This window comes from Scyliorhinus torazame, chromosome 9, assembly GCF_047496885.1.
Source record: "Scyliorhinus torazame isolate Kashiwa2021f chromosome 9, sScyTor2.1, whole genome shotgun sequence".
Lineage (NCBI taxonomy): Eukaryota > Metazoa > Chordata > Chondrichthyes > Carcharhiniformes > Scyliorhinidae > Scyliorhinus > Scyliorhinus torazame.
The window spans coordinates 142,038,403-142,053,411 of record NC_092715.1 but is presented as its reverse complement, the minus strand read 5'-3'; the positions used below and the strand labels follow the sequence as shown (position 1 = coordinate 142,053,411).

The 15,009-nt window shown below is 47.8% G+C and overlaps 1 protein-coding gene across 1 annotated transcript in view; it reads right to left on the bottom strand.

The window, feature by feature from the left end:
- Positions 1–10,022: 10,022 nt before the first annotated feature.
- Positions 10,023–15,009, bottom strand: part of tmc1 (transmembrane channel-like 1) — a 153,100-nt gene continuing 148,113 nt past the window's right edge. Inside the window, exons 19-20 of the mRNA XM_072517636.1 lie at positions 14,066–14,153; positions 10,023–10,279 (exon numbers count right to left, since the gene is read on the bottom strand). Coding sequence (XP_072373737.1) covers positions 10,023–10,279; positions 14,066–14,153 — 345 coding nt within the window. The remainder of the gene's footprint in view (positions 10,280–14,065; positions 14,154–15,009) is intronic.

Genomic DNA, 15,009 nt, shown 5'->3' with positions numbered 1-15,009 from the left:
GAAGAAGGCCTATGGTGTGCTCGCGTTCATTAACAGAGGGATTGAATTTAAGAGCCGTGAGGTGATGATGCAGCTGTACAAAACTTTGGTAAGGCCACATTTGGAGTACTGTGTACAGTTCTGGTCGCCTCATTTTAGGAAGGATGTGGAAGCTCTGGAAAAGGTGCAAAGAAGATTTACCAGGATGTTGCCTGGAATGGAGAGTAGGTCTTACGAGGAAAGGTTGAGGGTGCTAGGCCTTTTCTCATTAGAGCGGAGAAGGATGAGGGGCGACTTGATAGAGGTTTATAAGATGATCAGGGGAATAGATAGAGTAGACAGTCAGAAACTTTTTCCCCAGGTGGAACACACCATTACAAGGGGACATAAATTTAAGGTGAAAGGTGGAAGATATAGGAGGGATATCAGAGGTAGGTTCTTTACCCAGAGAGTAGTGGGGGCATGGAATGCACTGCCTGTGGAAGTAGTTGAGTCGGAAACATTAGTGACCTTCAAGCAGCTGTTGGATAGGTACATGGATTACGGGAAAATGATATAGTGTAGATTTATTTGTTCTTAAGGGCAGCACGGTAGCATTGTGGATAGCACAATTGCTTCACAGATCCATGGTCCCAGGTTCGATTTCGGCTTGGGTCATTGTCTGTGCGGAGTCTGCACGTCCTCCCCGTGTCTGCGTGGGTTTCCTCCGGGTGCTCCGGTTTCCTCCCACAGTCCAAAGATGTGCGGGTTAGGTGAATTGGCCAATGATAAATTGCCCTTAATGTCCAAATTGCCCTTGGTGTTGGGTGGAGGTGTTGAGTTTGGGTAAGGTGCTCTTTCCAAGAGCTGGTGCAGACTCAGGGGGCCGAATGGCCTCCTTCTGCACTGTAGATTCAATGATAATCTATGATTAATCTAGGACAAAGGTTCGGCACAACATCGTGGGCCGAAGGGCCTGTTCTGTGCTGTATTTTCTATGTTCTATGTTCTATGGTACAACGCTATTTTATTTAAACTTTCTATGTACAGTTTTGTCTTGATACTCTGCACGTGGGGATTCCCTGTTTGTGATGTTAAAACAGGTCGTGTCCATGTCCTTGTCCCCAGACCTACTGTCCACCAGGTGTCGTGTTTGTGCTTTTATATGGTTCCTGTCTTTGTGTGTGATTGGTTGTGGTGTTGTGTGTTCTGACTTGTCTGTTGGTGTGTCCATCATGATGTGTGTGTTTGAATATCAAGACATCCCCCCTTTTTACAAAGATATGTGCCTACGTGGTAATAAATATAATCGTGTCGTGAGTGCATCTAAGAGCGTGTGTGTGTTGTGTACAGCATGTGCATATGACGTAACTATTTACATGTGGCGATGTCGGGTGCGTCACATCAAAAAGGTTGTACCATAACAGAACATGAATGCGAACGAGAAAAAAACATTTGAACAGTGGTCCAGTCAGACGATATCTGGAACGACAAACAACAACAGGTTATAATACAGAAGTGTGTAACTTTTTGAACATATGAACGGTGTTATAAGTCCAGTCTAATGGGCTTGCGACGAGTTCGGGTTGACCACCTCAAGGGTGGGTCAAGAACCACCGGCTGATGTGCAAGCGTGGCCATGGGTGGCGATGGAGAGGGCGTGATCTGCGGCAGCTCCACGAAGTCAGCCTCGGAAGACTGTTGAGGATCTGGCGTGTGTGTACTGTGTGGCTGCGAGCGTGGAAGTTGGCGAAGGGCGCGCCGATTGCGGCGACGCACTGAACCATCCGGCATGCGAATCAGGAACGAGCGGGAAGCCACACGTCGGAGGACTTCGGCCGGTGCTGACCAGCCACCATACGGTTGATGGACGCGTACTTTGTCTCCGGAGGACAGGGGGGGCAGGTCCGTCGCTCGTGTGTCGTACTGACTTTTCTGGCGATCACGCTGCATTTGCATGTTATGAAGAACCGTCTCATGGTCCGTTGTTGGTGCCAGGATGGATGGTACCGTCGTCCTGAGGGAGCAACCCATTAGGAGCTGCGCTGGCGAGAGACCCGTGGAAAGCGGGGCCGATCGATAGGCCAGCAAGGCGAGGTTAAAGTCCGATCCGGCAGCAGCCACCTTGCACAGGAGCCGCTTGGCAATGTGGGCACCCTTCTCTGCCTTCCCATTCGACTGTGGATGTAGAGGGCTGGATGTCACATGAGTGAAACCATATGCTGCGGCAAAGGACGACCATTCACGGCTGGCGTAACAGGATCCATTGTCTGACATGACAGTCCTTGGAATGCCATGGCGAGCAAATGTTTCCTTGCAGGCCCCAATGACTGCGGACGACATCAGATCATGTAGAGGCATGACTTCCGGGTAGTTTGAGAAGTAATCTATAATAATGATGTAATCTCTGCCGAGCGCGTGAAATAGGTCAACACCCATCTTCGCCCAGGGGGACGTCACCAACTCGTGTGGTAGAAGCGTCTCCGGAGGTTGCACCGGCTGAAACCTCTGACAGGTTGTGCAATTGAGCACCATGTTGGCTATGTCTTCATTAATACCCGGCCAATATACCGCCTCTCGGGCCCTTCGTCTGCATTTTTCGACGCCCAAGTGGCCTTCGTGTAGTTGATTAAGAATCATCTGGCGTATGCTGTGCGGAATAACAATCCTGTCTAATTTCATAAGGACCCCGTCTATGTTGGTAAGGTCATCTCGCACATTATAAAACTGGGGGCACTGCCCTTTGAGCCACCCTTCCGCCATGTGGCGCATCACTCGCTGTAGAAGGGGGTCAGTCGCCGTCTCTGCGCGTATGTGGGCCAGACTTGGGTCATCAGCTGGCAGATTTGCTGCTGTCAGAGTCACGTGTGCCTCAATTTGACGCACGAACCCCTCCGCATCTGGTGGTGTGCTCACTGCTCGGGAGAGCGTGTCCGCCACGATGAGATCCTTCCCCGGAGTGTAGATCAGTTCGAAATCATACCTCCTGAGTTTAAGTAAGATGCGCTGGAGGCGAGGGGTCATGTCGTTCAGGTCTTTGTTAATGATGTTGACCAGGGGGCGGTGGTCAGTTTCAACCGTAAATCGTGGAAGACCATACACATAGTCGTGGAACTTGTCCAGTCCAGTTAACAAGCCCAGGCATTCTTTTTCTATTTGCGCGTAGCGCTGTTCGGTAGGGGTCATAGCTCGTGAGGCATATGCAACCAGGGCCCATGACGACGTGCTGTCTTTTTGCAGGAGTACCGCTCCAATACCAGATTGGCTGGCATCCGTTGAGATCTTTGTAGGGCGAGCCGTGTCAAAGAACGCCAACACTGGTGCCGTGACCAGTTTGTGCTTGAGCTCCTCCCATTCCAGCTGATGCGATTGTTGCCAGTGGAATTCTGTTGATTTTTTTACGAGATGGCACATATTCGTTGTATGAGAAGCCAGGTTGGGAATGAACTTCCCAAGGAAGTTGACCATGCCCAAGAATCTTAGGACAGCCTTCTTGTCAGCCGGCCGTGGCATGGCTGTGATGGCGCTAACTTTGTCTGCATCGGGACGGACCCCTGATCGTGCGATGTGGTCCCCGAGGAATTTCAGCTCAATCTGGCCGAAGGCACACTTGGCGCGGTTGAGACGCAGGCCATTTTGTCGTATGCGGGTGAAGACGCGTCGTAGACGATGCATGTGTTCCTGCGGAGTGGTGGACCAAATGATGATATCGTCCACATATACACGTACCCCTTCGATGCCTTCCATCATCTGCTCCATAATGCGGTGGAAAACTTCAGATGCTGAAATGATGCCGAATGGCATCCGGTTGTAGCAGAATCTGCCAAAAGGGGTGTTGAACGTGCATAGCCTTCGGCTGGCCGGGTCCAATTGGATCTGCCAAAATCCTTTGGACGCATCCAATTTGGTAAATATTTTGGCTTGCGCCATCTCACTGGTGAGTTCCTCTCGTTTCGAGATGGGATAGTGTTCCCGCATGATGTTGTTATTCAGATCTTTAGGATCTATACATATGCGGAGCTCGCCAGAGGGCTTCTTTACACAGACCATGGAGCTGACCCATGGCGTGGGCTCCGTGACCCTGGATAGGACCCCTTGGTCCTGAAGAGCCTGCAGCTGCAACTTGAGGCGGTCTTTGAGTGGCGCAGGAACCCTGCGAGGTGCGTGAACGACAGGGATGGCGTCCGGTTTGAGTCGAATCTTGTACGTGTATGGCAATGTCCCCATGCCTTCAAAAACCTCCTGGTTGTGAGCAAGGAGGGAATGGAGATTTGCGTGGAACTCAGCATCCAGGAAGTCGGATATCTCATCTGGAGAGAGAGACATAATGCGCTGTACCAGGTGAAGGACCTTACACGCCTGTGCGCCCAGTAACGAGTCTTTTGATGAGCCAACAACTTCGAAGGGGAGTGTGGCCGTGTACGTCTTGTGAGTTATCTGTATTGGCAAGACGGGATGACGTTCCCGTTATAATCAACCATCTTGAGCCGGGATGGCGTGATGGATGGTTTGACCTTCATGGCCTGGAATTCAGAATATGCAATCAGGTTGGCGGATGCGCCGGTGTCCAGACAGAAGGTGACGCGCGATCAGTTGACCGTCAGGGTGGCACACCACTCATCGGCTGCATTGATGGCATTGACCTTGTTGACATCGATGACGGAAACGCGGAAGGCATCCTGGTCATCTGCATCACTTAACTGGAAGTCTTGATGCGTGGGCTGGATGGTCCTGACTTGTCTGCGAGATTGTCGGGGATGTGCAGGATCCATGGGTTGAGCCGCACGACAGTGGGCAGCATAGTGGCCCATCTTGCCACATCTGAGGCACTGTCGGTTTTTAGCAGGACATTGCCCTTTTAAGTGTACAGCTCCACAATTGCCGCACGTCATGACGTCACGGCGTTCGTTGCGCCACTGCGCATGCGCAGTGCGATCTTGCGGTGGGCGCGCCTGCGCAATGCGTCCCTCGATGTGGCCGTTATTTTTGGCGTGCTCCAGCGCGGGAGACCGCAAAAAGCGCGGGAAGCGGCCGCTCTCATCGGGGCCGCGGGTCGGGAAGTAATCGATGGCCTGGATGCGTTCGGCGTCGTGGGCGACCTGGCTTGCCGATTCGACAGCAGGGGACCGCCTCCGTGCCAATTCGGACGCCTGAAATCGGGCAAAACGGCTGGTTGCATTCTCGTGGAGGACACAGGCTTCCACAGCAGACGCTAAGGTGAGGCCTTTTATTTTAAGAAGCTGCTGGCGTAGGCCACTGGAGGCAACGCCAAAAACAATCTGGTCCCTGATCATGGACTCTGTGGTGCTGCCGTAACCGCAGGACTGCGCTAGAATTCGGAGGTGCGTGAAAAAGGGTTGAAAAAGCTCCTCCTTACCTTGCAGGCGTTGCTGAAAGAGGTATCTTTCAAAACTTTCATTCACTTCAACATTAAAGTGCTGGTCCAGTTTGAGGATGACCGTGTCATACTTGGATTGGTTTTCCCCTTCTTCGAACACCAGTGAGTTGAAGACGTCGAGGGCGTGCTGCCCTGCGTAGAAGAGGAGCAGTGCAATCTTCGTTTCATCCGAGGCACTCTGTTTCTTGTTGGCTCGGATGTACAGGTCAAATCGCTGACTGAAGAGCTTCCAATTGGTACCAAGGTTCCCCGCGACTTGCAACGGCTGCGGTTTGTCGGTGCGGTCCATGTCCAGAATGCCAGGTTAGTTGGCAGGTATCGATCCACTCCTGTACCATGTGGTGTTGGGCGTTCTGACACACAGATGAGCCAACACAGTTGTATATGGTACAACGCTATTTTGTTTAAACTTTCTATGTACAGTTTTGTCTTGATACTCTGCACGTGGGGATTCCCTGTTTGTGATGTTAAAACAGGTCGTGTCCATGTCCTTGTCCCCAGACCTACTGTCCACCAGGTGTCGTGTTTGTGCTTTTATATGGTTCCTGTCTTTGTGTGTGATTGGTTGTGGTGTTGTGTGTTCTGATTTGTCTGTTGGTGTGTCCATCATGATGTGTGTGTTTGAATATCATGACAGGACTCTGTGCAGAAGGCTGTGGAGGCCAAATCACTGAGTGTCTTTAAGACAGAGATAGATAGGTTCTTGATGAATAAGGAGATCAGGGGTTATGGGGAGAAGGCAGAAGAATGGGGATGAGAAAATATCAAACATGATTGAATGGCGGACCTTCCACGTAACCAACCTGGTCTGGGGGCTCCCAGCCCCCTCCCCTGCCGATCACCCATACCCCTTTTAAGTCAGCCCTCGGCCCGCGTTACGTGCCCCTCCAGCCCCAGATGTCCGCCGCCATCTCTCCCTTCCCAACTGTGCCATACCCACCACACTCATGTCAGCAACCCTTCCCACTGAACAGCCAAATAAAGACCCAACCTAATACCCCTTCCCCCACCCCTTCCTGACAACCTCCCACTTCATTCCCATTAACTAACCTGCACAGCAAGCATGATGACCTCGCCCAAAGCCTCTAACTTCCTCTCATCCTCACAGTTCACCCCTCCCCCCAACCCTCTCTACCACCAACAAACAAGGAGAAACAAAAGGCACACTCACCATAGCCCCTCCCCTGTTGTAACCTGCCCCAATCCACCCACCAAATATGCCCCACAATTTACACAAAGCCCCTCTCCAAACTTCAATGTCCTCACATTCCTCCCAGTCAATGGTCTCTCATAAAGTCCATCGCCTCCTCAGGCGACTCAAAATAAATTTCCTTCTTTTGATGCGTCACCCACAAGTGGGCAGGATACAGAACCCCGAACTTCACCCCCTTCCAATAGAGAATGGCTTTTATCCATTTAGACCCAGCCCTCCGCTTGGCCAGGTCCTGGTAAATCCGTAGCTCACTCCCTTCCCAGGTGCATTTCTTGGCCTGCCTCGCCCACCTCAAAATATTCTCTTTATCCAGGAACCAATGCAGCCTCACCACTATCAGCCTCGGCGGCACCCCCACCTGCAGCCTCCTCCTCAGCGCCCTGTGCATCTGATCTACCTCAATGGGCCGTTCAAAGGCCCCATCCCCCATCAGCTTCTCCAACATGCTCGCCACAAACTTGGCAGCCTCCGCACCTTCGATGCCTTTGGGCATCCCAACAATCCTCAAATTCTGCCTCCCGGAGTGGTTCTCAAGGTCTTCCAGCTTCTCGCTCAGCCTCTTCTGCCTGCTCATCACCATCCTCATATCTGCCTCCAGTGAGGTTAGCCATTCCTCATGCCCCACCACTGACTCCTCGACCTTCTGGATTGCCAGGCCCTGAGCCTCCTGTCTCTGATCCACCATTCGATTACCTTTCCCAAATCCTCTGAGGTCTATTTCCTCTGCTGCTGGAATTTGCCACCAGCTGCTCCGTTGACCACTAGTTGGCAGTGCTGCACTCAGCCATCTTCACCTGTGTCGCACCACGAAAAATGTCCTGCTCAAACTGCTCTCTCTTCCTTGTGGCACTCCTCGTCTGTTCATTCATACACTAACCCCACCAGAGGAGTATTACCTGCCCTGGATACTCATACATCTTTTGCCCTCAAACACCACACAATTTGGGTGGGGAAGGACCAACAAATCCACCTCAAGCCACCAAATGTGCGACCACTTACTCCATGGACACCACCAATAGTCTCTTGCTGGCATACAATCAATTCACTTTGATGAAAAGGTCCAATTTTCCCCATTTTTTTCTCAGTATGTGCATTTCCTCTCACCAGGCAGCATCAACAAAACAAAGAACAAAGAAATGTACAGCACAGGAACAGGCCCTTCGGCCCTCCAAGCCCGTGCCGACCATACTGCCCGACTAAACTACAATCTTCTACACTTCCTGGGTCCGTATCCTTCTATTCCCATCCTATTCATATATTTGTCAAGATGCCCCTTAAATGTCCCTATCGTCCCTGCTTCCACTACCTCCTCCGGTAGTGAGTTCCAGGCACCCACTACCCTCTGCGTAAAAAACTTGCCTCGTACATCTACTCTAAACCTTGCCCCTCTCACCTTAAACCTATGCCGCCTAGTAATTGACCCCTCTACCCTGGGGAAAAGCCTCTGACTATCCACTCTGTCTATGCCCCTCATAATTTTGTATACCTCTATCAGGTCGCCCCTCAACCTCCTTCGTTCCAGTGAGAACAAACCGAGTTTATTCAATCGCTCCTCATAGCTTATGCCCTCCATACCAGGCAACATTCTGGTAAATCTCTTCTGCACCCTCTCTAAAGCCTCCACATCCTTCTGGTAGTGTGGCGACCAGAATTGAACACTATACTCCAAGTGTGGCCTAACTAAGGTTCTATACAGCTGCAACATGACTTGCCAATTCTTATACTCAATGCCCCGGCCAATGAAGGCAAGCATGCCGTATGCCTTCTTGACTACCTTCTCCACCTGTGTTGCCCCTTTCAATGACCTGTGGACCTGTACTCCTAGATCTCTTTGACTTTCAATACTCTTGAGGGTTCTACCATTCACTGTATATTCCCTACCTGCATTAGCCCTTCCAAAATGCATTACCTCACATTTGTCCGGATTAAACTCCATCTGCCATCTCTCCGCCCAAGTCTCCAGACAATCTAAATCCTGCTGTATCCTCTGACAGTCCTCATCGCTATCCGCAATTCCACCAACCTTTGTGTCGTCTGCAAACTTACTAATCAGACCAGTTACATTTTCCTCCAAATCATTTATATACACTACAAACAGCAAAGGTCCCAACACTGATCCCTGTGGAACACCACTGGTCACAGCCCTCCAATTAGAAAAGCATCCCTCCATTGCTACCCTCTGCCTTCTATGGCCTAGCCAGTTCTTTATTTAGCCATCCTTATTTAGTATTTCCAGTCCTCCCAACAGTAAGGAGTCCAAGGCCATAACAGTGCTCTAACAGAGGTCTATTACATATTCCCATCACTACTGAGACAATTGCTGAGACATTTATTGTGCACGGGCGAAATTCTCCCGAAACGGCGCGAAGTCCGCCGACTGGCGCCCAAAACGGCGCCAATCAGACGGGCACCGCGCCGCCCCAAAGGTGCGGAATGCTCCGCATCTTTGGGGGCCGAGCCCCAACATTGAGGGGCTAGGCCAGCGGCGGAGGAATTTCCGCCCCGCCAGCTGGCGGAAATGGCCTTTGTTGCCCCGCCAGCTGGCGCGGAAATGACATCCCCGGGCGTCGCATGCGCGGGAGCGTCAGCGGCCACTGACAGTTTCCCACGCATACGCAGTGGAGGGAGTCTCTTCCGCCTCCGCCATGGTGGAGACCGTGGCGGAGGCGGAAGGGAAAGAGTGCCCCCACGGCACAGGCCCATCCGCGGATCAGTGGGCCCCGATCGCGGGCCAGGCCACCGTGGGGGTACCCCCCGGGGCCAGATTGCCCCGCCCCTCCCCCAGGACCCCGGAGCCCGCCCACTCCGCCTTGTCCCGCCGTTCAAAAGGTGGTTTAATCCACGCCGGCTGGACAGGCAATTTATCGACGGGACTTCGGCTCATCCGGGCCGGAGAATCGAGCGGGGGGGGCCCGCCAACCGACGCAGCCCGATTCCCGCCCCCGCCAAATATCCGGTGCCGGAGACTTCGGCAAACGGCGGGGGCGGGATTCACGGCAGCCCCCGGCGATTCTCCAACCCAGCGGGGGGTCGGAGAATGACGCCCCACATGTTATTTATCATTACAGATATTTGTGTGTGTTTTGATGTTGTAGCATTTCCCTAGGCATAGACTAATAATTACTTTTTCTCTGCAAGTTTGGTATTCACAATAAAGCAGCAAAGGAATAAGCAAATCAGAAAAATATTGATTTCTTTCAAATTCTAAACATAGATTCCATTAGCAAAGTCACTAAGGAGTACAACTATCAACACATCTTCTGAATTAAGTTCCATTTTATTTCAGCAGTAAGTTGATACACAACTTTTATTACATTAAAGGATTGTATTATTCTTGAATTATGTAATTTATTCACAAAACATTCACTCAAAACAGTAGTACATTTTAAAATTCATTTTATGTTAGGTTTAAAGCAGTGTCAGCTTATATTTCAGCCTAATTCTCTGTCCACATTATCTATACACAGCACCACCTCTGGCCATCCTTGGATGAGCTCCATGGTACTGCTGTGGTCCAGGATAACGAGGTAGGCCTGGCAATTGACCAGGTCCTCTTGGCCCTGGTGGTCGAGTCACAGCAACTCGTGGTGGAGCAGCAAGTCTCATTCCTCTTCCATTGGGTGGATGGACACCATGAGCTGAAGGTTCGTTAGAAGAATTCACTCCATTTGATTTCTTATCCACATCGCCTCCTATTGCTCTTTGGTTGACTGAATAATAAATAGGAAGACAAATTTCATGTTTGTTTACTTTTTAAAATTACTTTTTAGAAACCTTTCTTTGCATTCTGCCTGGAAAGATCATTTGAACTTAAAGTGATTGATTGTGAATATATTCATCCAAAACAAAAACAATTGCATCTCTAGACCAACACCCTATCCTACTTACACTTAAATAAAACCTACTATGGACTCTTTTATATCTAGATATAAACTGAAAATGCCTGTGTAAATGCAAACATATTAATGTTCAGAGGTACAGAGGCCAATTTTACCTTCTCCCTTTGAAATCAGGAGATGAAGATTGTGCCAGTTCTACAATGATCCACTTTGTCAGATTATTGCCCAGGTGGTGAAGGTGAAAATGATCTCCAGAGGCTCTTACATAGATCTTCCTGCATTGTAGGGAAATTCTAAGTGGCCATTCTTAAGGACAAAAGTCGCATATCTAATCATGCTCAATGCAGAGTTTTGTATCTACTCAAATCAATATTCCAAAGTTGCCAAGTCAATGCTGAAGAAGCTCCCCATTGTTCTTGAACATTCCAAATTTCTGGATGATGGTTCATGGGTTGCAAATCAGATGTGAAAATTGGGTGATGGCAGCTCATAGCTTTTGTATAAAATATCCAGATTAGATTTTTCTGTTCCACTTTTGACTTGTATGGCCATTGATGTGCAAGCTTTATACTGATCCAAAATAGAAATCTTTGAAGGATATAGTGCCCAGACTTTCACCAAGTTGGGCCAATGTGGGAGTCTATTAAAAATAGTGGGTGGAACTTGATTCTGCACTTCCTGGACAGTTCCCATTTCCAGTCATTTTGGCCAGCATGCAAGTAGCGAACACAGCATTTGTGTCCTTGCCAGCTCTATTGAAAGGATGTGCAGTTCAAATCTCCTGTTGTCCCCACAATTTCTGTGGAATCGGGGACTCTTCCATTAGTTGATCCGCTCATGACATCTCAGAGGAGTCATGAACATTGTGAAAAACCAGTCCAAAGTGGGGGAAACCAAAATAATAAGCCACCTGTTTCTGGAATTCTTTTCTTAACAGGTTTTTTTTTGCTTTGAGGTAGAAAAAAATCTGCTCTTTCAGTTTCTAGGGGCTCCACTGGAGCAATTTGACAGTTGAATCCATTATGAATGTTTGGCTGAATTTCAAAGTTGTGAACCACTTATCTCAGCAGGGGAGTGTGTACACATATTGATTGCAGTTTTATATGGTTATTAAAGAATCATCTGTCTTTGATGTGGCTACTGAATAGATAGAAGCGTAGAAATGTTATGGCACAGAAAGAGATCATTCAGCCCATTGTGTCTGCTCTGGCCAAAAACTAAAATAAATAAACTAGGTGCTCATTTTAACCCCATTTTCCAGCACCTGGCCCATAGCCTTGCATGTTACAACACTTCAGGGGTATATCTAGGTACCTTTTAAATGAGTTGAGCATTTCAGCCTCAATCACCTATTCAAACAGTGAATTCCAGATGCCCACTACCCTCTGGGTGAAAAGGTTTTTCCTCATGTCCCCTCTAATCCTTCTACCAATCTCCTTAGCTCCAAGCCCCCTGGTAATTGACACCTCAGCTAGGGGAAATACGTCTTTCCGATCAAACCATCTGGGTCCCTCATAATTTGGTTCACCTCAATTAGGTCATCCTCTGTTGCAAGAAAATGACCCCAGCCTATCTAATCTTTCTTCAACCATACAGCTTTCAAGCTCTGGCAACATTCTTGTAATTCACCTCTTCATTCTCTTCAAATCAATTATGTCCTTCTGGTGAACTGAACCGTACACAAAACTCCAGCTGTGTCCTAATCATCGTTTTACTCAGTTCCAGCATTACATATCTGCTTTTTATTCAAACTTCATCCAATAAAGGAAAGTATTTCACATGATTTGTTTCCCGCCTTGTCCACCTGTCCTTAGGGGCCTGTGGGCATGAATTCCAAAGTCCCTCACGTCCTCTACCTATCTCAATATCCTCCCTTGCTTTGTTTGCTCTTCCGAAATGCATTACCTCACACTTTTGCAGATTTAATTCAATTTGCCACTTTTCCGCTCACTCAACCAAACCAGTGATATCATTCTGGAGACAACAGTTATCCTCTTCATTATCAACTACACGGCCATTTTTTGTGTTGTCTGCAAATTTCCCAATCAGGCTTTCCACATTTAAGTCCAAATCATCAATATTTACAATAAACAGTGAGGGCTCCAACACTGAACCCTGTGGAAAACCACCCGGAATTGCTTTCCATTCGCAAAAACATTCATCAACCATTATCTTTTGTTTCCTGTCGCTGAGCCAATTTTCCACCTTCCTCTATATCCCATGGAATTTCACTTTCCTGACCAGTCAGCCATGTGGGACCTTGTCAAATGACTTACTGAAATCCATGCATACAACATCCACTGTACTACTCTCATTAATTCTCCTTGTAAATTCCTCAAAAAATGTGTTTAATTAGTAACATGATCGTCTCTTAACAAAACCATGCTGCCTACCCCACATCAATCCATGCCTTTCTAAGTGACAATTTATCCTGTCTCTCAAAATTGATTCCAATAACTTGCCCACTACTGAAGTCAGAGTTACCCAAACGTGTTAGTTTGCCTTTAACTCACAATTTAAAATCACATAGCATGATGAAGCCTAACACAAGTGTACTGAATGAATACCACCAAATTGCAATCTGCGACTCTCTTTGAGAAGGCCAACATAGGCATCCTTGTCCAAATAAAACAAGAACAAATAAATGTGAAATTGCAAATCATGTTAAAGCTCAGTAACGTTTATCATCCTGCATTGCTCTGTTTATATCTGGTCTCCCTTCTTACTCATTCACACGTGATATGCAAACAATCACACAATTGTCAGTGCTGCAAATCCTTGAAGAGGGTGGCAGCAGGGCCAAGATAAATTGGCCTGTTAGTCCTATTTTAATATAAATGACAGCCTTCATTTTATAGCTTGCTGATGGTCTGAGCTTCATGTGCACAGAAGGAAGTTTTTGACTATCTCATTTGAGGGTTTATTCATTTTTCTTTTTGTTTTCTAACCACATACGTATCTGAAGAAAAGCCAGGAAGTCAAATGACAGAAAATAATTTAACTTTTCGATGTCGTTCACAAGTCAAAGGCTTTTTCAGGAAGGACTAATATTCGGATTGTTGAGCTCATATGAAGGAAGCTTTTGTGAGTTATTTTTCCACATTGTTAGGTAGAAGCTGACAATGTTCTGCCATCCATATTCTCCACAGAGAGAAGCAAGAATCACAATGAAGCTTTTAAATTTAAGTAAGGAAAAGCTATGAAGGGATGGAAAATATAGAGACCACACTAAACTGGGCTAAGCTGTGAATGGGTAAACCAATGTGTACACACTGGGCAGTGAGCAAAGGAGTATGTTAAATGATTTGAAAAAGAACCAGAGGGGGTGGAGGAGAATTAAATTCTAAGCAACGCAATGGAATTAACTGCCTGAAAAAGAGTGGGAGAAACAGATTCAACTTTTACATTCAAAAAGGAAATTAATAAATATTTTAAAAGGAAATGCATGCAGCTGTATGGGACAACAACAATAGTAGCATTAACTGGATAGCTCTTTCAGAGAGTATGCGTAGACAAGATAGGTTGAATGGCTTCCTTCTGTGCTATCTTTTCACTGTTCATAACTGAAGGAGCAAAGTACACGTCTGTGCAAATCCACAGAGCAGGAAACAATATTTGGTACCCTTTTGCTTCACATCTGGATCCATTTATTCGTACCTTTCTGCATGGAATTCTGCAATTCTTCCATCTGATCGGCTGCAGCTGCAGCATTCCGTTTGTTTCTCTTTTTATTTTCATCACTTTGCTAGCAATAATTCCAACAAAAACAAATTAATTCTTTTTTTAGTGAGACTAAAGAGGGGAAAAATGTTCTTCAATTAAAATATTCCAAAGTATCATAAAAGGGATCTCATGTTTGAGGAATATTTGACTATTTTTCACAGAAAGGCATTGCAAATTGATTGGTTTAACTTCATTGTTTTAAATGGAAGAGTTCATCCAGTTTCAAAATCCCTTTTGCTGCTTCTGCAATGAAGAAATCATTGATGTTTTCCTGAGCCAGCTTTGCTGACTGTTTTCGACAAGCATTTGTCTTCCTGCTTCAGGCTACCAATAATCCATCAAGACACTGACAGACCCTGTTGAATTCCAGCAAGAGGTCAGAGAGAAAGTCCTCCTACTCGTGGAGACACTGGAAAAATATACAGAGAAATTTGGGCTGCAATTTATAGGTCCCTGTGGATGGGTTGGCAGGTGGGGGCAGGGTTGTAAAATTGTAATATTGGATGGTATGCCGTGGTGCCATTCCTGGCACCTACCCATCAACCCCGCTGCAATTTTGCCAGTAGCTGAGGAATTGTCGAGAGGCCTGTCTACCTGTGGGCCAATTGAGTCCTTAAGTGGCTAATTAATGGCAACTTAACAATCCCTTCTCACCGCCATTGGGATTTTAGCTGTGCTGGAAGAGGACAATGCCAAGTGTACAATCCAACAGGTTTCACTAACCAGGCTGGTGGTCACTCAAGAGGGAGGATGCCTCCTTTATGGGCCTCTTGTGGCCGCTGAAGGGCCTCCCACCCAGTCTTCCCAGCCCCATGTTTCCCCTCCTCCCCTCTCCATCCTGCACCCCTCTCCATCCCTCTCACCAGGTCTGCCAGATT